Source organism: Cynocephalus volans, chromosome 6, assembly GCF_027409185.1.
Source record: "Cynocephalus volans isolate mCynVol1 chromosome 6, mCynVol1.pri, whole genome shotgun sequence".
NCBI lineage: Eukaryota > Metazoa > Chordata > Mammalia > Dermoptera > Cynocephalidae > Cynocephalus > Cynocephalus volans.
The window spans coordinates 117709825-117731977 of NC_084465.1; the positions used below are offsets into that span (position 1 = coordinate 117709825).

At 44.0% G+C, this 22153-nt stretch overlaps 1 protein-coding gene across 1 annotated transcript in view; it reads right to left on the reverse strand.

The window, feature by feature from the left end:
- Positions 1–1987: 1987 nt before the first annotated feature.
- The window catches only part of CACNG3 (calcium voltage-gated channel auxiliary subunit gamma 3), a 77667-nt gene continuing 57501 nt past the window's right edge, over positions 1988–22153 (reverse strand). The window contains exons 2-4 of the mRNA XM_063101207.1: positions 10414–10497; positions 7140–7280; positions 1988–2499 (exon numbers count right to left, since the gene is read on the reverse strand). Of these exons, the coding sequence (XP_062957277.1) occupies positions 1988–2499; positions 7140–7280; positions 10414–10497 (737 nt within the window). The remainder of the gene's footprint in view (positions 2500–7139; positions 7281–10413; positions 10498–22153) is intronic.

Sequence of the window (22153 nt, forward strand, 5' to 3'; positions counted from 1 at the left end):
GAGATATTACCAGTGTCTTATTCACAGGGTGACTAGGAAGTTTAAACGATTTAGTATGTATATATTTTAAATAATCAATATATTTAAAAAAATTTTTGGATGGATTCTAGGCAGAGTGATCATTGTATTAGTCTGCTCACACTGCTATAACAAAATACCATAGACTGGGTGGCTTAAACAACACACATTTATTTCTTACAGTTCTGGAGGCTGGGGAGTCCAAGATCAAGGTACTGGCAGATTGGGTTCTTGGTGATGGCTGTCTTCCAGACGTGTAGATAGCAGCCTTCTTGCTGTGTCTCCACACTAGAACACAGCCTGGCACTAGCAATGGTAGGGAAGTACAAGCTCTGAGGACCATAACCTTGCCTCCTAGGGTGGCTGGAGCCTGAAGAGGGAAAGCCCTTTGAAGTGTGCAGACTGGTCATGAGCCAAAAACACTCTAGGAAGTCCCTGTTGGCAGAGGTGTCACATTGCTCATGCTTTCCAATATCATATTTTCAAAATATTCAAATGTCCTTCCACTCTCTTCCAAGAGCTCTTGGAGCCTGTGCAAAGTATACTCCTTCCCACCCTCCAGATAGAATGACTTCCATTTGGCTTTTATATTCCTTCAGTAATGCTGGCTGTGGACTGCATTGTGTTCCTGCCCACTCTGCACATGCACCTCCAGTTCATATGTGGAAGCCCTGACCCCCAGTGTGATGGCATTTGGAGATAGGGCCTTTGGAAGAGAATTGGGTTAGATGAGATCATGAAGGTGGGACCCTCATGATGGAATTAGTGGCTTTATAAGAAGAGGAAGAGAGAGAGAGATTGCTTTCCACCATGTGGAGAAACAGCAAGAAGGCTGCCATCTACACATCAGGAAGAGAGCCCTTATCAGGAACCTAATCTGCTGGCACCTTGATCTTGGACTCCCCAGCCTCCAGAACTGTAAGAAATAAATGTGTGTTGTTTAAGCCATCCAATCTATGGTATTTTGTTATAGAAGTGTGAGCAGACTAATACAATGATCACTCTGCCTAGAATCCATCCAAACATTTAAAAATATATATTGACTATTTACAATGTGCCACTCATTTTACACATTTTATTTACTACATTCCATTTTACAGATGAGGAGACTGAGGCTTGAAGCTTAGGTAACTTGCCCAAGCTCCTGGAGCTACTGTGTGCCAGACTTTAGATCTTGAACACCAGTGTTCACACACCCACCCCCAAGTGGCCTGTGGGGATTCCAGCAGAGAACACACTGATTCAGATATTTGTGGGAAACACCTTACTGGACTCAAGAGGTGAAGGGGGATCCCTCCTAGTGGCTGGTGTGTGGACGAGCAAAGAGATGAGCCAGTTCAATGGCAGAGGAGTAAGGAAATACCCAGAACAAACAAAGCACCCCAGGAAATACCCAGAACAAACAAAGCACCCCCAGCTCAGATGGTTACAACAAGGCAAAACCTTTAATAACGTGAGTGCTTATTACATTAGCTGCTTTGGGGCTCTGACATCTTTGATTTCTGGTCATGTTTTTCTAACACGTAAAGGTGAATGCCTCCCTCAGGGCCACCTGGGTGGTTGGTTTCCTGAGGATTTGTGTGGGTGGACAATGGGGACAGCTATGCACGTGCCTGATGGGGATTTGGAAATTCCCCCTGGCCACCACCGGTGACTTTAAGTAAAGTCCTCTTCCAAGGAGGGAAGAATGTGGAGGTCCTTCCAGTAAGGAAGGAAGAAAGGAAAACATCCAGCACAGATACACAGACAGAGGAACCACATCAAGGAACTGGCTTGAAAAGTTAAGAGCGGAATGGAGGGTTTAGGGCTTGGATGGTGAGGAGCAAATTGGAAGAGGGCTGAGTCCATTTGGTTTCATTCTTTGTAAGAAGTAATACCATCATGAGGACCATGCCATGCAACCTCAGAGACATCTCTGTACACTTCCCCCAAGGCTGTGCTGGGCGTGGGGCAGAGATCAGAGGTCAGTTCAGACCGGCGTGGTGCGCCTGTTGGCCGGATTATTATGCAGCGACTCTTTGAACTCTTTGGGCGTGGAATTGTGGAACTGTAGAAAAGCATGGTCCCGGTCGGAGTTGATGAGGGTCCCCATGGTGATCTTTGAGGGGTCCCGGGAGAGGGTGAACATCGAGATGTCAGTGGAAGGGATGGTGTGGAAGCCTTTGCTGATGGGGGACAGGTCTCGGGATCTGGGCTCTGTGGAGCGCGAACTTGACCGCCTCCGAAATCTATACCTATAGGGCGGAAGGCGGGCAAAGGTGGATTTCTTCAGGAACTCCGAATGGGATTTGGCACGTAACTGCTGATGTTTTTCTATATAGATGTGCACAGCAACCACTCCCACAATTTCCGCAATGATGAAAGAGAAGGCTCCGAAATAAAAGGACCAGCCATAGGAATAACTTTTTTTGGAGTCACGTTGCCCGGGGTCTCCAGCATTAGCTGATATATAAACTATGATGCCGATGATATTGCTTAACCCTAAGAGAAGGGAAAGGAAAGAAAAGAAAAAAAACAAACAAACATGCTTTATTAACCTCAGCGGTGACTCTCGCTTTTAGTTTTCAAATACTTAATAGAAAATTGGAAGTAACAATTGGATTACGGCTGGGAAGTCCAACTGTTGAGCTCTTCTTGCATGTCTGTCTCTTGGGAAATGAATTCGGCTGCTCAATCCCGGGCAGTGTGCATTCAGCTAAAGAAACCTCCTACTCCTGCAGCAAGTGCAGGAGAACTCAGAATGCATTTATTTCCCCTTAGAAGCAATTTATTCCATCAACACTTGATCTTTGGCACTAAGTCATGAAGATGGTAAAATGAACAAGATATAGGTCCCTGCCCTTGAGTTCCTTACCATTAGTAGGAGAGACTGACATGTACATGCAATTATAGAAAAATACAGTAAGGGCTCTATGAGACACGTGTACAGTGGTTCAGGAACAAAGGAGAGAGAAAAACTAAGTGCCTCACTTTGAAGAACAGGTGACATTCAAGCTGGATCCTGAAAATTGAATAGGAGTGAGCCAGGAGATGAAAGCCTGTAGACTATGGAGTGTTAGAGAAGGAATTGAGAATGACTTGTTAGAGTTCTGGCTTGGATGATTGGAAGGCTGGAGGCATTTTGAGCTAAATGCAGAGGTAGCAGGGAGATCAGGTTTAGAGAAAAGGGGAGTTTTGGATACATTGAGCTGGAAGTGCTTATGGAGAGTTCAAATGGAGCCGTCCAGTGAACATATTTGGGTCTGGAGCTGCAGTTTGGGGAACTAAAGAACTGTGTCTTTTTATCTGCACAGGATAAGATAATGCTTCCTATCAGCTGTTGTTTGAGCATCTGGAATTGGGGAACACAAAGCTGTTATCTCTAATAGGCAAGGCCTGCAGACTTAGCTTCCCAAGTGCCGATGGATTAGCATTGAAAATAGCTGCTTGGCCTGTTGGAGAGGAGTTGATTCCCTAGGGAGTGGTAAGAAGAAACAGTAGATTCTGAGGGGTGTGCTCATCTCTGGCTACCTTTCTCACATTGGTCCAAAGGGGAAATGTTTCTTTTTGTTCCTTTGCTTCAAGGGCCTCATCCAGGGTGTCATGCCAAAATGACTCATGGAGGTTGGTACACCAGCTGGCATCTCCTTGCCTCCAAATTTAGGCTACCTGTAGGGTGGTGCTAAATGCAGGCTGTTCCTCACTATAGTTCCCAACACTGGTTGATAAATAACCATTTCCAGGAGCCTCCCGAGTCCTCCCTACATTTCTAGAATGTTCCATACTCTTCTGGTGTATCTGTAAGGTCTCCCCATAGTCAAGCAACTAAAGGATTAAAGCTTGGCATTGCTGGGGCCACAGGAGTTTGCTCCAGTGCTGCCATTGTGATTGGCTGGTGCACATGCATTAGGATACTAATATCTTAATATGACTTCTGGCTACACTCCAGGACTTGCCCCTAGAAGGCAGGGCCAGGGTCTGCTTCTGCCGTGTCCCCTCTTGGCATTACCCAACACAGGCATTCAGCAGGTGGGCAGCAAGTTCTAATCACTGAGCCATTTCTTAAGACGGCGGTTGCACATTCAGCTCTGTGTCAGGCTGCGAGAAACTACAGGATGAAAAACGTCTCCTCTTCCTGGAGTGTCAATTTGGCTTGAAGATTAGTAGGGAAGACACATTCTTTTATATTAAAATGAACAGGGATATAATAAGGAGGAGAAAGCAGAATTCACATAAATTTTTAAGTTAAATGGGAAGCAGACTTCAAAGACATTTCAGCTCACCGAAGGCAGCTTCTAGTGATGCCCCCTGACTCCCCAAGGCTGTGTTTTCTCTCTCCTCTGCCAGCAGGGAAATTTTGGTGGCAATGTTTGAAAAGCCTGAAAGGAGGTCTTGCTGTGAAAGGAAAGAAAGAGAGAGAAAGAAAGAAAGAAAGAAAGAAAGAAAGAAAGAAAGAAAGAAAGAAAGAAAGAAAGAAAGAAAGAAAGAAAGAAAGAAAGAAAGAAAGAAAGAAAGAGAGAGAGAGAAAGAGAGAGAGAGAGAAAGAGAGAGAGAAAGAGAGAGAGAAAGAGAGAGAGAAAGAGAGAGAGAGAAAGAAAGAAAGAAAGAAAGAAAGAAAGAAAGAAAGAAAGAAAGAAAGAAAGAAAGAAAGAAAGAAAGAAAGAAGGAAGGAAGGAAGGAAGAAAGGAAGGAAGGAAGGAAGGAAAGAAGGAAAGAAAGAAAGAAAAAGAAAGACCAAGAAGCTCAAAGAAAGGCTCAGATGTTGGACTAGGTTAAAAGAAGCAGGAAGTCAAATGGATGGATTGCCAATTCCTCATAGGGCACTTACTACGTAACAGGGACTGTGCAGACCTTACATGCACCATCTCAATTAATCATCGCAACAGGCCTACTTTTTAAAAAAATTACACCCCTTCAGACTGTGAGCTCCCTGAGGATGGGGACTAAGTTGTCTTGTTCATTGCTATGGTCCCAACTCCTAGTCCAGAGCCTGAGCCATAGCAAGAATACAGTGCGTGTTTGTTGAATGAGTGAATGAACTGAGTTGATATGAAAATTAAATGGTACAATGTATAATAACAGCTGCTATGTACTGAGCATATACTGGATGCTAGGCACCATTAGGCACTTTACCTGTATCAACTCATTTAATCCTTTTAACAGCCCCAAGAGGTGGGGCCATTATTATCCCCATTTTTCAGATGGACAAACTGAGGCACAGAGAGTGTAAGTGACTTGCCTCAGGTTACACAGAAGGGAAGTAGTAGAACCAAGATTTGCACCAGGCAGCCTGGCTTCAGAGCTCATCCTCTTGAGCATTATGCGCAGTGCCGGGTACATAGTAGGCGCTCAAACAAGGATTTTTGATTGCTTGCCTGAAACCACAAACCTTCGTGTAGCCGAGCAAAAAAGAGCCTTAAAGAGTACTGAATTCCTCAATCCTTTACAGGCAGAGAAACTGAGGCTCTTAGGGTTCCTTGGGGAGAGCAGAGAGGGGTTCTAAGATTAGACCCCGAGCTTCTGGCTTCCCCTTGGCTTTCTCCACTCTCCCGCATGCTTTCCAGTTCCATGTGTCCAATCCACCTACCATCCCTCGCAATATCCCTTGTGGGAAGAAAGCTGCTGTTGACACACTCTTCCCTAACAATCCCCTTGGGGAATGAAATAATGATCTTCTCTTGTTCTTAGGAAACTCTCTCATCAGCACAACACCACTACTGATCCTCTGGGTCAGTCAGAGCCCAGGAGGTCTGGATGGGGCCACCAGTGACAGGAACATGTCTCAAAGCAAGACAAGTCCCTGGGTTTGACGTTTGTTAACGTCTGCCCACACAGAGTGTGGTCAGAGACCACTGCCACCTTTGGGCTGACCACACACTTCCAGGGCAAGGCGGAAGCTTTCTCCTTGGTTCCCAGAGACCCAGAGCTGGCTGCTGTCTCCTTTCCTCATTCCACAGAAGAGGAAACAGAGGGGAAGGAACCTGAGCAAAGTCTTACAGGGGACCAGGATGCTGGGCTCCAGACTTCGGAACTGTATTAGTGTTGCTTTTCCAATAATAATGTTGTGCTTTTTACATTCAGTCTCCTTCCAACAACCCTGTGAAGTTGGCACTATTATTATTTGCCATGTTACAGTCAAGAAAACCAACTTCTAGGTGGTTGATAACATTTCTCAAGACTGCACAGCCAAAGCCAGTTTTCAAAGCCTCTCTTACTCTCCATGTTATACTCTCCTCTGTTGTTTCCATCCCAGTACATATCCTGCCATTATTGTGCAAAATTTGGACATTATTGCCCAAGAATCAAGTCCTGTCTCCCCATCCCTGCCCTGTTCTTTGCTTCTCCAAAGCATTTCCTCCAGATGGCAGTGACTTGCCTTGAGAGGGATGGAGGGGGAACAGATGGTAAGGAGATAAAAGGAAGGATGGAAAAAAGAGGAAGACGCAGAGAGAAGAGGAGAGATGGAGATGAAGGCAGGAGAAAGAATGCAGGAATAGGACCCTTTCCTGAAGATTGTCTCTCCCCCCACTTGCCACCCTGTGCCTTCTGCTGGTCAGGGCTGCTACTGATTGTAAGGTCTTCCCCAAGAGCATCTTGGGCTGCTGGGTTTTACCCTGTTGCCAGAGATGCCTTGAATGATATGAGGATTTGAGCACTTGGAAAGCTATGAATAGTAGTTAACAGCAAACACCTATCTTGAAGGGCCAGAGAGAGCATATGAACTGCCCAAGAAGTTTATTGAGCACCTGTTATTTGCCTGGCACTATGCATAACTGTTTACAGAAAGGCAGAGCCCTTCAGACACACTGAATCAGTCTCTCGGTTCACACCTACCGCAGGTGCCCACCTTCCCCCTGATCACAAGCTCAAAACTAAGTCTCTTGTTAAACAGTCTCTCTCCCTCTCTCTCAGCTGACCCTGCCACCCTGTCTCCTCCTTGTCTTTCTTTCAGGCCACCCTTAGCTAGAGTTTGAGCATCTTTGGTTCTAATGAAATTCTTTCAGTTCTTATGCATATGGCCACAACTTGGATATTTTTTTGCTCTTTCCCAGGAGGCAGCCCAAATCCCACTGCTTTGTCCACGTGGTCTTAGCTTCTGTTTGGTGTCTGGGAAGATCTCAGGGCTGGGACCAGACACTCACCGGCAGAGACAAAAAAGATGCCCGCGCTGAGAATGACATTGTGTCTGCTGCGGTGGAACTCGCTGGCTGCCACGCAGAGCCCGCCGAAGAACAGCAGCGTGACGCTGAGGATGGGGAAGACACTGGAGGCCCTCACAGCCCCTGCAGAGAGAAGGAGAGAGGCTTCCACCTGCACCCAGCCAGCCCTGGACCCAGCCCCGGATCCAGCCCAGGCTGCCCGCGGGGAAGCCGGCACAGAAGCATCTGTGAGAGCAGAGCCTGCATCTGACATGGGTGGGAGACCTGCACAGTCACTCAGGGCTCTGTGCTTAGAAGAAAGACCAGTGCTTGGGGTTAATACTCTGCAGGCGCCATCCTGAGTCTAATTATTTTATCCTTGAATTCGTGTTTTGTAAGTGAAGTCTTATAGGACGGTGGGGCATACACTGGGGACTTGGAGCCTTGACTCACATGGGAGCCCACTATTCACCACCCACCACCTCCCCACCTCCCTGCCCACCTGGGGTAGCTCTCAACCACCCAGTCCCCCAACTCAGCCCAGTGACCACTGCTACATGGACATGGAAAATGAGGGTTGGGTACAACTGTCAGCCCTCTCCCAGCTCCGGGAGAAACTTATTTACAATTTCTGGAAATGTACACATATGAACTGTGGGTTTCCATTTGGACCCTTGGCTGGATTCCCCACAAATATTAGGGGTGGTTCTGCCTCCAGGTGGTTTCGAGCACTCATTTGGAACTTGTGAACAAACCTTGCAAAGTGGCCATTTGCATTGCATATTGATAGGAATTGCTCAGATAGATATTCAGTGTAATGAGTTTAATTGATTAAAAGAGAGTATCTTTTAAAAAACATTTCAAAGGATGATTGACTTTTGAAATGTAACCAGAGGAAATGATCTGAACGGTTGAAGCTATTGAACTGTGTTGGTTATGAAAAGTGAGTATTTGAAACTTGAGGATAGAGACGTGTAAATGTGGTGCGGTAACCATTTGGCAACCCGTCGATGGCCAAATCCCACTCTGCCCCACAAATGGGACACAAGCAGATTCTGTACACTCTGGCCACTGTTGTCTGCCTCAGACAGGATATTCTGCTGCCATTTCTCCTATGTCCCTTGGAGTTCACTCTGCGTTTCTTTTAGCCCAGTGGGCACATGGTGGCTTCAGAACAAGAAGGTTTTATTGTCTTCCTTCTCCGTTTCTCCTCCCCAAACAGTCTGGGGCTAAGTTAGGGTATTAGTGTGGGGAGGTAAGCTTACTTGAGTGTAATTCCACCATCAGCGTCTGAGTAGGACTTTGCCAAGTCCAATGCTATGTTATGGGGAGTCTCTGGTCAATAGAATCTGTGGGCTATTAAACCTTCAGCTATGGGTTTAAGCTTCAGCCTACCCCAAAGAGCACATAAGAAGGAGACAACAGCAGAAAAATACATAGGCACAATTTCAGCCCCACTAGGATTGTGGGTCATGACAGGAACTGGCAGGATAAATATGTATGGGCAGGGAGACCCCCGTGGAAATGTGCTCCTGACCCTAAGTGGTTGGGCTAGAGATTCCTAGCAGGAAGTCTGTGTGCTCAGTAAGCCCCTCTTTAAACTCAGCTGATTCTGTGGCTATCGGCGAAGCTTAGGTGGACTATGGGAGGGGGCAAATGGAGATGAAGGAACAGAGGACCCCCACCCTCCCAGAGGGGAGAAAAATATTTTGTTGGGAAAATCTTTGACCTCTTCAAAGAACTTAAAATCAGCTTTGCAAATTGTGGAAGAGAAGTCACAGTTCTGTTTAGTCTCCAAAAGAGCAAACATCAAAATGTTTTTTCAAAGTAGAAAAGAATAACCATGGGTACTCTGGTAAAACTCCAGCAGCAATGGCTGTAAAGCCATTCTTTTCTGAGGGGGGTCCAAGCAAACTGTGTCATCCCCCAAACTTTGATAAGCTACATTTCTAAGTGTGGCTTTTACTCCACACCAAATCTTTCTGAGCTGCTGATGTGAGGGGTTTGGATAAATTTCAGCTGATGGATAGGGACTGAAAGGAGATAGATGGTATGTTTCTGTTGAGTTCGCCTAAAAATGACTGTTGCTTTCACATCGACCCTGATAGCACTTATATTGTTATGTTATTAAAGCCAACTGCAGACCAGCAGGCATGATTAATACTAAAAATGATTTTAATTGTAAAAACACTCTTCTTGAGCTATGAGTTATAACCTGAATAGGACAATTTCTTGGAGTTTTATTTGTAATGCAGTTCAAAAAAAAAACCCCAAAACCAAAAAACACCTTAAACACTCCTGAATAGCAAACTAGTCAAAGCCTTAGAATTTTCCTTTTGGGTGAACTCGACACATATATTTGTTGAAGAAATTACATTTAAGTCCCTAACCAAGTGCTCTCTATGCCTGGACCAATGTAAGGTCCACGTCTGCACGTGAACTCCATTATTGCTAATCTCATGCAAGAAATAGGAGCTAACCCATGTTGTCTCATGACTCCCTGCTGGGCCTGGGGCTAAGTATAATAGGCATGAGGTTATTTAATTTTCATGATCCTATATTCTATATTTTCAGATAGATGACATTATAATCTCCATTTCAGAACAGATAAAGAAAGTTAAGATAGAAAGATAAAGCAACTTGCCCCAAGTCCAACCCAGCTAGCAGAGAGTCTAACCAGGGTCAAAGCCCAGGTCCACCAGATTCCAGAGCCCTTTCTAGAAGTCACTACACTCTGCTGGCTCCCACAGCTGCCGTTGTGACAATCCATGTCATATCCAGGTTACTGACCTTGGAAAAATCCTACAGAGAAACTGGCCCCGTGCCAGAAGGATTGAACTGGAGGGAAGTCAGATGAGAGGAGAACTTTGGTTTGTATTTATTCTCACAGGCCTGGCCCATTAGCACCTCATCCATTAGCACCTCACCCATTAGCACTTTGCCCATTAGCACCTCAAATCAACCCTCGGGGGAAGATGAACCCTTGTATTCAAGTAGAACATTCTTTAGATTCTCTCCTAAGCAGACTGAAAAGAACCTTTCAGTTTTGAGTCACCTGCTTTTATTTTCCTTTTGTCTATTTCTAGTTCTTCGCAGTTAAAGAGACTTAGATATCAGAACCACTTGAATGTCTCTGTCTAGTGGCACTGGAAGCTCCTTTGCACTTATCCATTTCTAGGGATGGATACTGAGAAACCTCGCACTCAGAGGCAGCTGGGTAATGGCAGGGGACCCTTTCCTTCTCCCCAGGGAAGACCTGAGAAGTGGGGAAACTTACGCAGGAGATACTCAGCTGTATCCTGTTCATAGTCAGCATCTTCAGGGAAGTGATCGATTTTCTTGCACACGCCTCGGAAAGCCCCTGTGGAAACAAATATGCTCCTGAGCTGAGGGAGGAGGTAGTCAGTGGGGCCCAGCCTGGGGCCTCACCCCCAGGTGCAGATCCTTTCCCTGGTTGTTGAGGGCTGTGCATAGGTAGGCACAACAGCATTTTTCTTTGAAACCAGGGGACAGGCCTCAATCTCCCCAGCTGTTCCTGTAATCCCAGTCAGAGCAGGCCTTGGCTGAGGGGAAGGAGGAACTAGCAGAAGAAAATCTGCTTGACCAAGTAGGATGGGCTGGATTCCTAGAAGTAGCAGTAAAATTGGACTAATAATAAGAGTAGAGTTGATTAAACATGTACTTCCTAGGTTAAGACTTGAATTGGAAGGTCAGGATGTTTGTTCCTCAGATGAATGCTTTATGGCTCAAGATAGCAGCTGTCACCCCTCTCCTCGAGTTGTCTTTGCAGATGACAAACAACTGCAAGCCTGCTTTGAAGTCTTTTCACCTCCAGACTCGAAGAAGCCAAGGAGGACCTCAGTCAGGATGCCAGAAATAATTACGCTGACCTCACCGTTGAACAACCAGATTTCCACATGACTCCTGGGATCCCCCATTCATGATTTTGATCTATAAATGCTTGTGATATTAAGTGGTCAAGGAGCACGAGGTCTTTAAGCCCCTTTGGCTGCCATTGTGCTCCTTTGAAGGGCCATCTGAATAAATGCTAATCTTTAACACTGCAAACTTTGGCGTGAGAGATTTCTTGGTTGTTTGGGCAGCAGATGATGGACCTCCCTTGGTTCAGAAACATTTTGTTTATTTGTTTTTTAGTGGCTGGCCTATATGGGGATCCAAAGGCAACATCTTGAGGGCACAAGAAAGAGACAGTAGAGACAAAATAATTAATTAATTAATTAGTAGAAGACTAAAACTTTGTGTTTCTTAGATTTTGCATAATGTTGCTATGCACTTAGAAGGGCAAAGAACTGCAAAGCGTAAGGAGTTGTTATGAGAACTGTCTTGACTTATCTTCTCTCTTCCCCCAATTAGTGAAGGGAAAAGGATGTAGAATTTGATTAATTTATCTTCCCATTTTTTACAGACGAAAAAACTGGGCTTAAGAATTTGCCTTGACACCCCAGGCTCTCCAGAGCTGGGGTGGTGGGGGTCCAAGGGCCTTGGCCATGCCTCCCTAACACTTGCAACCAGCCCAGCGATGACCACTGAATTGCCACAAGAAGTGCCCTGGGTTCCTGAGCTGGGGCGGTGGGGGGGCGAGGGCTTCAGCCACACCCCTCTGACATCTGCACCCAGCTCAGCAATGACTGGGCCACTGCCAGCAGCCCCCTGGTCTCCCCTGCAGGAATGAAGGGGTTGCCACAGGCCTCAACCCCACCCCTCCTCCTTTCTCCTTCTCCCTTCCTTTTTCCTTCCCCTTTCCCCTCTCTCCCTCCCCCCTAGCTGCTCTGCAACAACATCATAGAATGTAAAAATATATATATTAATAAATAAATAAACAAACAAAAAGACAAGGTAATAAGTAACAAGCATCCTTGTGCACACCTTTGCCCACCCAAATGGGTCTTTCTGGAAATGAGAGTCCTAGAAGTGAAATTTCAATATCAAATTTTTAATTTCAATAGATATTAGCTAATTGTTCTAAAAAAATTTTACTCATGTACATCTTCACCAGCATTTAATGAGAGCACCCATTTCACTGCATCTTTACTAATACTAGATATTGTCAATCTTAATTTTTGCAAATTTACCAGGCCAAAAAAAAATCTGTTATTTTAATTTTTATTCACCTGATCACCGTTAATTTTTTTTCATGTGATTATTGGTCATTTTCATTTTGTCTTCTATGAAATATCTCTTTACATATTTATTCCATTTCTAATGCTTTCATATATTCTACGTATGAATCATTTTTCTCATAGGCTGTTTGGTTTTTTGTCACATTGAAATGTTACATTTTGGTGTAAAATAATGTAACACTCTTTTCTTCTTTGGCTCCTGTGTTGTATCTGGTTTTTCCCGCCTAATGTTGTAAAAGTATTTTCCTCTGATATTTTCATATTAAAAAGAAACAGGTATATTTTGAATGGATGACAATACTGGAATAAAATTAATTCCTATTAAATTAATTAACAAATCAAATGCAATGTCAAAAAAAAAAAAGAATTTGGCTTGAAATCACTCAGGTAAAGTAGTAGAAACAGAATTCCAATCAGGATCTGAACCCAGGCATTTCGAAACAGCCCAGCCTCCTCAGCAATGCTCATATCTGACCACTCTCGTCCCTCACCAGGAATCACATCTCCTCGTCCCTGGCTGTGTGGTTCACCCCTTTAGGAATCAAAGAATGGCCGAGGATGCATTTAGAGCAACTGCCAGCATTTTGCTTTCTTTCTTTTCTTCAACATAAATTTGATTTAATTCGTTGTGGGTGTTTGGTAATAATCGTGGGTGTTTGTCAGCTAGCCAATTAACCAATCTCTGGGGCAGTTAATGGCTCTGCCAGTTCTTATAAAAGACAAAAAATCTTCAGAACTTCTCACCACGACACAGCATGAAATTATGCATTTTGGTCCTCATCCCTGTCAGGCGAAGACGGCATGGAGGTGCGGGGCGGTGTGGTGCGGTGGAGAGCAGGCAAGGTTCAGAACCAGAGCTGGGCTTGTATTATAGAGCAGTTGTTGTTGAGAACGAAATAAGGCCATACATGAACATGAGATAATTTTTGCAAAGCTCTAAGCACATCCCTATAACAGCTGACACTTCTTAGGTGCTTCCAATGGGCCAGGCACATAGCCAAAACCTTACGCTTATCTCATTTACTCTCATTTACCACCCTGGGAGGTAGAGGCTATTAATATTAACATTTGATGATGCAGCAAGAGAGAATCACACAGGAGATGAAGTCTCACAGCTGGTGAGTGCTCCAAAGCCTGTGGTTTCACCAGTACACTATGAATGGTAGCCGGTATTATTATGTCTACTCTCATTATGTCGATTATTATCATTTTTTTGTGTGTGTGTAGCTGGCCGGTACAGGGATCCAAACCCTAGACCTTGGTGTTATCAGCAACATGTTCTCTCAAGTGAGTTAATCAGCCAGCCCTGTTATTATCTTATTTAATGAGTGCAATATATTTAACTACTACTATAAGTAAGTTCCATGCAAGGGGCATTTCACATTCAACAGAATACATGGAACATCTCTTGGTTCTGATTCTCTGCTCACCAGGCAGAGAATGAACTCAGAGCCAAGGAGAGGGTCCAGGAGAGAGGAATCAAAGAAATTCTTGGAAGACAGACCCATAATTTTTTCCCTAATATTGAAAAAAGGTCTTAATTTTGCTTGTTCAGATTGTACAATTTAATTCACACATTCTGTTTGTTTTTAAGCCCCATCCCCTTCCAGTTGACTGGTGGATTAGTCAATTTCTGTTGCTTATAACAAAATACCTGAAACTGGGTAATTTACAAAGAAAATGAAATTTATTGCTTACAGTTCCTGAGACTGGGAAGTCCAAAGTCCAGGGAACACATCTGGTAAGGGTCTTCTCAGCAATGCAGGGGTCTCACATGGCAGAAAATGGCAGAGCAGAGAGAGAGAAACTCTCCTTTTAAAGCCCTCAGAAGCACACCCTTGACCACCATTCTTAATCTATTCACTTCAGCATGGTCCTACAATCTAATTCCCTCTTCAAGGCCCGACCTTTCAATTACCGTAATAGTATTTCCCATCCTCTTAACACTGTCACGGTGGGGTCCAAGTATTGGGGGGACACTCAACCCAAGGCAACTGGATAATAAATCATAGTAAATAACACACATTGCACACTTACTATAGTAAGGGGCCATTCTAAGTATTTTGTGTGTTTTATTCTCTTTAGCTCTCAAAACAGCCTTACGAGATACCCGGTGTTGTCCCTATTTTACAGATGAGGAAACTGAGGCTTGGCAAGGTCAATGATTTTCCTATGGACACAGCTAATAAAGGGTACACTTGAGGGTAGACTTGGCTGACTCCAAAGCCAAAGTTCCTTAACCACTGTTATGAATTGCAATCTCTTCAACAAGTTTTAGAGTTGTATGCAAAGTCCTTTTGCCAGGTTGCTTAATGATAGTTTTGTGGTCCAGCCCCTGCTATTGATTGTGGCAATGAACAGGACCATGGCTTTGCACTCTTCTCTCAATAGATGCCAAGGGTGGCTGGGCAGGGCAAGGATATTGGTAGTGGTACAACTTCATTGTTAGCTGTTTTACATACACCATGAAAGATTTCATAGGAAGAAAAGGTTCAGGTGAAAGTACAGTGTGAACACTCCAAACACAGACCAGTCAGAATCATCATGGGAATTAGGAACCACACGCATGCCTGCATCTGCCTGTGAAATGGGCTTCTTCAAGGTGGCTTAACACAACTTGAAATGAGAACTCAGAACCAGCAAGCACCAGTAGCTTCTGGAGACACAGTCACCAATTTTTAACAGTTTAAAGCAGCCTACCACCTGAGATAAGAATGGCTTTTGCATATTTAGATAGTTGGGGGAAAAAATCCAAAGAAAAAAATTATTTCATGACATCTAAAAAATATGTGAAATTCAAATTGATGCACCTATAAGTAAAGTTTAATTGAAACACAACCATGTCCTTTTGTTTACAAAGTTTCAATGGTGGCTCTCAAGCTTCTATAGCAGAGTTGAGTATTTGTGGCAGAGATAACAAGACTGAAAATTCTTATTCTCTGACCCTTTAAGGAAACTATTGCTGAGCCCTGTTCTAAAGATTCTGTCCTGTGAGGACAGAATTGGAAAGCAGAGAGTTTGGGGCTCCCTGGGATGGAGGACATAATCCAGGCTAGTGCTTCTGAAGCAGGAAATGTTGAGCTTTTTAGGCAAATCTGGGTTGCAGACTGTTTTGTTCTGTTTGTTTGCTTACCTGCAATATTTTATTGCATATTTTGCTTTATTTTTTTAAAACATAGATATGTTGTTGCAATTTAAAATTCAGAATATTTCACATGAAAACTCAATTCACTGTTAAAAAATGGGGAGCTCTGTCCCACATTTCCATGTGGCAATGGTTCCTTATAGCTGGACATCGGTACATTCCTTTAGCTTGGGTGCGAGTTTTCCAGTTGGCCCAAGTCCCCACCATGCCCTGTATTACTTGCCTGGCCCTGAAGATATTTGAGTTTGCAACCTCTGAACCAAGATGCATTTAGTAAGAGCTCACTAAATGGAGATACACTTAGGCATGAATCCTGATTCAGCCACTTACTAGTTGTGGTATCTATGGAGAATTACCTTTCCAAGCCTTGGTTTCTTCTTTTACAGAATGAAGATTATAATAGTAACTTCACAGTGTTTTCATGAGAATTATTTGAGGCAGTAATAGTAGTTCAGCACCAGTCGCTGTTCTCAGTACTTTGCACATAAAATTTTTTAATCAGGCAATGAGGTAAAGCACTTAGCACAGTTCCTGGCACATGGTAAGAACTCAATAAATTATAGCTATTACTACCGTTGGTTCTGGTAGGTATTTTACGACCAGAAGAGACACATATTGGCCACATGGCGAGATTTTTAAAAGCAATATAAAAGGAAAGGGAATTGAGAATTTCCCCAAAGAAGACTCTATGCTGAAATGAAACGCCTGGCACCCCAAGTCAGATGCTTATCACAAAGTGAACTTGGCCATTTGTATAAGTACCATATTGCTAGCTCCCAGAAATAAGCACTGTTTAGCACTTTTAATATATTTCCTTCCAGGCTTTTCTTCCTGTGCTTTCACACACAAACAGTTTGACAAAGTTGGGATCACTCTGTCATTCTTCTCACTTACGTTTTCTTAAGAGTATTTCCCCATGTCTGTAAATCTAAGACAAATAGAATGGGGTTAGACTTGCCCACAAATTGCAGAGGATGGAACAAAGAGAGACACTAAAATCATATAGACTGCAAGGACAAAGTCAGGATCCAGAGACAAGTACTGTCCCAGTACAGCTTTAGGCTAAGTCATCGGGGCAGAGGGAACCAGAAACCAGGAATGAAGCCAACCAGGAAGGGAACACTTGTGGTTGGTCTGGGAGACAGATCCAGTGGTTACAGGTGAAAGGTGATGGGAACCCAGCACAGAGCAGGTATGACAGCTGGGTCATGAGAACTCACAGACCCCAGGACCCCGGGAAGAGGTTTGGAATGGAAGACAGAGCCAAGAGAGATGGCCTGAGGTACGGAAGTGTACAGTAGCCCTCCTTATCCACGATTTTATTTTCTGTGGTTTCAGTTATACCCGGTCAACCACAGTCCAATAATATTAAGTTATTTTGAGAGAGAGAGAGAAAGCACACACATAACTTTTGTTACAATATATTGTTACAATTCTTCTATATCATAATTAGTTTTTGCTAATCTCTTATTGTACCTAATTTATAAATTAAACTTTATCATAGGTATGTATGTATAGGAAAAAATGTAGTGTATATAAGATTCAGTATAGTCCGTGGCTTCAGGCCTCCACTGGGGGTCTTGGAACGTTTTCCCTGTGGATAAGGAAGGACCTTTGTAATTGCAGAGACTGGCTTTGTGATGACTACAGCTGCTCCTGGGTAGAGAAGTTTGTACTGATTGATAGATTGTCTTCATGTGGGGAAGGGTGCCGCCCTTAAACCAATGCTCCTTAAAGGTCAAACCCTAGGCATATTCCTGATAAAATCAAGAATGAGATAAGAATGCACACCATTGACTCTATTATTTACCACGGTTCTACGAGTTCTAGCTAATGTAAGAAAGAATAAAACAGAATTAAGAGTTATAAGCAATAGAAAAAATGAGGTACAATTGCCAATTTTTCCAGGTGATAGAATAGTTTACTTGGAAAGCTGAAGGCAATTTGCTAGAAAAAAAAAATATTAGAATGAATGAGAGCTCAGTAAGGTGGTTTCTTACGAGATAGTAAGCCATACAACAAAGCTGCAATAATTAAGTCATTGTGGTACTGGCATTTGAAAAGAACATTTTTTAGGGTAGTTTTTTTAATGCAGATAAATATTACAAAGAAAACAAGAAGCAGTACATTATCCCATATTCAGATAATCCCTGTTAAATTAAAAGAATAGATGTACACAGTTAGAAAATTCAAATGGTACAGACAAGATTATAAGTAAAAGTGCTTCCTCCAGCACCATAAATCCTCTCACCTGATAACTCACTAGAATGATTTTTGTTAACTGAATGTTGAATGGAGTCATGTCTAAGCTGAGACCTGAAGGTTAGTTAGAAGTTAATGAGAGGAAAGGAGGTGTGCTTCTCCAAGCAGAGGGAATAGCGTGTGTGATGATGGAGAGAATGAGCAGGAGAAAAACTCATCTGGGAACTCAGATGCTCAGGGTATTTAGAGGATTTGGGTGTTTGGTCTGAAGGACAGAGCCATGGGTACAGGTAAGAGCTGTGAGAACCAGGCTGTGAAGATTGGTTTGAGATGATTCACTAGCACCCAAGATAGAGGAGAGAAGCTACAGAAAAGCAAATAAATGAATGAGATAACTGTGCTTTGAGTGAAACAAAACTGGATGATGTGATGGCGACTCTTCCTTGGGTGGGTAGGGTAGGGTAGGGTGGTGGTGGAGGCTGGCATTTGGGCTCAGACCTGAAAAAGCCAATTATATGAAGAGCCAGGGAACGGGCTTTCCAGGCAGAGCAAACTTCAGGTGCAAAGGCTCAGAGGCGGGCATGCGCTTGGTGAGTTTGCAGAACAGAGGGAGGTGGGTGGGAGAAAGAGGGCCTGTCATGGAAGTTTCCCGGGGTCCAAAACTGCCCTGGTCACTGTCCCTTCAGCACTGGGATCTCTGGAATATCTAGGAGGTTGGGTTGCACACAGACCAAGGTCAGTCCCAGCTCTTCAGGACTGGGAGCAACCTAGGAGCAACCTAAAGGACCTACTTGGTTCTAGGTGGTTTCCAAACATGCAAAGGTGGGAGGGAGTCTGCAAAATGGGATATTTGTGTTTTTAGCTCCTAAAGCCTTTGTCACCTATCTCCAGGGGAATTTGTGCTTCCAAGTTATTTGAACTGAATGTGGGGCTCAGAGTCCCCATTCTGAATGTTTCCTTCCAGATCCCAGCAGTGCGGGCCCCACCCTGATCCTGGAAAATGGACATCAACAATCACAAGGGGTGATAAAGCTGCTCAGCTCTGAATTCTTACAAACAAGTCAGAGTCATGAAATCTGGGGGAAACACAGGCTGCCTCTTCTTCGGCAGGTTCAGTAGAGGCGACCTGTAGCGGGGTAGTGTGATGTAGTGGTAGGGACATAAGCTTTGGAGTCCTCAGGCTTGAGTTTGAATCCCCGTGCCACCACTTACTAAGTTATTCGTTGGATGACCTGTGCAATGTTTGTGTCCCTGACAAATTCATATGTTAAAATCCTAATCCCAATATGACGGTATTTGGAGGTAGGTTCTTTGGGAGGTGATTAGGTCATGAGGGTGGAAGCCTCACAAATGGGACCAGTGTCCTTATAAAAGAGACCCCAGAGAGCTCTCTAACCCTCCCCATGTGAGGATACAGTGAGAAGTCACTAGTCTGAAACCCAGAAGAGGGTCCTCACCAGAACCCAACCTTGCTGGCACCCTGATCTCAGACTTCCATCCTCCAGAACAGGGAGAAATGGATTTCTATGACTTGTAAGCCACCCAGTCTGTGATATTTTGTTTTAGCAGCCAGAACTAAGACACCTTGGGCAAGTTATTTATTCCCATATGCCTTTTGATCTCCTCATTTTTGAAATGTTGATTATGTCCAGATTGCTGGGAGTCTTGAAATAAATCATTACATTACCCGTTGTTTGTTTAGATGTCCAAAGATGTGCTTCCGATTTACCTTGAAAATGAAATTATGATTTATGGAAACGTGTTTATTTTGTCTGATCTTTTCTGACTATGCACTGGGGTGAATGAAATGTAAGCTGTGTTGCTGCTGGGGGAGGGGCAGACTTTTTCTGACATGATTGTTTGATGGTCCAATATGAAATCCTTGACTGCCTGACAAGATCGTAAATTTCGACTTTCACAGAAGGATCATAAAGTGGGTCATTTTTGCAAAAAATATTTGAGTATGTCTCAGTTTTCCCATGGGCTTCTGTTAATGCTTTGATATTCAGATCGTTGGACATGTCTATCATATCATCACTCTTGTCAATTTTCTCTACTTCCACTGTTAACTTGTGTCCCTCTGGCAGGCTCTTGTTTGCCTGTGGTTGACACGTCACGTTTCACCTCCTGTCTGCATTGTATTGTCACATGTTGACAAGAACTGGCAATCAGAGAGAGGCTGCCAGACAAAGACCGTGAGTTGCAGGGTGTTAAATGGGGTGGGGGAGTGGGGTGGGGTTGGGAGGCTCTCTGAGTAAAGACTGAGTTTATAAGTGCTCAGGTCGTTCATGCGCATATTCATATTAAGACAGAGTCCACTTGCTTGTGCGTGCAACCTCACCTATGCAGGGATCTGGATAATGAATTCATGGATAATGAGGACCTGGATGAAACTTGGTCTCTCTTAGCAAGATGAAGCACTTGGGGTATAACAATTATGAGTTACCGCTTCTAATCAGAGAACCATAAGAGGGACTGAGTTATTGAGAAATAAACACCTGATGTAGCAAAACTGCTGCTGGTGCATATCCTCATTCATTCTTTTGTTCAACAGATATCTCCTGAGGTGCCTGCATTGCATTAAGCACTGTCCTGAGCACTTGGAATTTATCAGTGAACAAAACAGACTAGCTTCCAGATTTTATATTCTAGTGGTGAGACACCTAGAGTAAACAAATAAATAAAAGAAACAAAAGTATCAGTAAAAAGGGAAAGATAATTTCAGATAGTGGTAAATGCCATGAAAATGATAAGACCTGAAGAGAGAATGATTGGGGTGGTGGGGGCAGGGTGGGAGTGTAGGAGGACAACCATGAGATTGGGTGGACAGGGCAGGACTCTCTGAGAAGGTAACCTGGGTGACAGATGAAACCTTCCAGGCAGACGGCACCACAAGGGCAAAGGCCCCAAGGAAGAATGGCACTTACTGTGTTTCCAGAGCCAAGACAAGGGTAGGGCCGCTGGAGCAGAGGGGGAGAGGGAGAAGTGGAGAAAGGCCAGGCCCACAGAGGAGTGGGCGTAGATCACAGAGCACCTGGCAGGCCAGGGTGGGAAACTGGAAAGGAGCATGGTTATATTAGCTCGTTTCTGTTGCTTATAACAGAGTACCTGAAGCTGGGTAATTTATAAAGAAATAATGTCCAGGCGCACATCCGGTGAGGGCCTTCTTCTTAGGGGGAACTCTATAGGCTCCCAAGGTGACCAAAGTGTCATATGGTGAGAATGGGCTGAGCAAGAGAGAGCTCATCTTCTCACTTGTTCTCCCTAATAAGCCATCAGAACCACGCCCATCACTCCATGAATGGATCAATGCATTCACAAGGGCACAGTCCTCACAATCTAATCACCTCTCAAAGGCCCCACGTTTTAATTACCATAGTAGGATTTCTCACCCTCTTAACACTGTTACAGTGGGGATTAAGTTTCCAATATGTGAACTTTTGGGGGACACATTTGACCCATAGCAATGGTCCATGCTTTTGGAGGGTTTTAAGCATGTGAGAAACACAATCTGACTCATAGTTTTAAAAGATCTCTTTGGACATTCAGGGCTTGCAGAAGAGTGGGAGTAGGTCATTAGAGTATCTTAGAGGAGTCATTGAATGTGACTTTGAGCCCTCTGAAGAACCAACTGGGGATGGGGGTGTAACAACATCAAGCCAGAGTCCAGCCACATCCACCCAGAGAGATACCCAGTTGCAAGAGGGTCCTGCTTTAGAACCAAGTGCAGGGAATGCAATGACAGGAATGGGCTGCTGGTGTACCTGTCCTTCTCTGCACACAGTACACAGGCCTGCTTTATTTCTGATGAGCCTAGGGTTGAGCACTTTGTCTGATCAGCCCATTGGCTGGGTAAGGGAGGCTTGGGGTAAGATGTTTTCCCCACTCCTTAATTCTTTGGTTAATTGAAGTTCTACCTGAAACACCAGCCTAGCCCAGAGCCCAGATTCCAGTCAATCCTGGGGCACAGATCCAAGAGCACAGTCTAGACAGCAGGACTTGTTCTTTGCAGGCTGGCACCTGACACAGTACCTGTAATTCATAGGCCCTGGTGTAGGATTAATCAATTAGATAGAGTAATCATGTATTTGGGGTACAGAGAGAGACAGAATGAAAACTGGAAATTATTTGATATTTGACGTTTACAAAAATGCATTAAAATGCTATGGAAAAAACAGAAATGTGTTGATCTTTCTTATGAATAGCTTAGTATTATTATTTTAATGTTGGATTATCTAAAAGGATGGGGTGGTCATCATGATCATTTTATTGCTTAGCATCTCAAAGTCTGAATCCCACCTTGGTAGGCATTACAAAGAGCCAAGAACTCATCCCATTTGCAGACCACAGAGGCTTTGGTGGCTGTGGCAGGGGTTCTGGGGAGAGGGTTGGAAGAGAGCAAGGGTCATGGATGTGCCCCCTTCATCTTGGCTTCTTTTATGTGGCGACACGTCTCCTCCAGAGGTGCCTGGAAAAGTTGGACCCACCTGTGTGAGAATCACCTGCACCGTGCGCTGAATTAGAGCCTT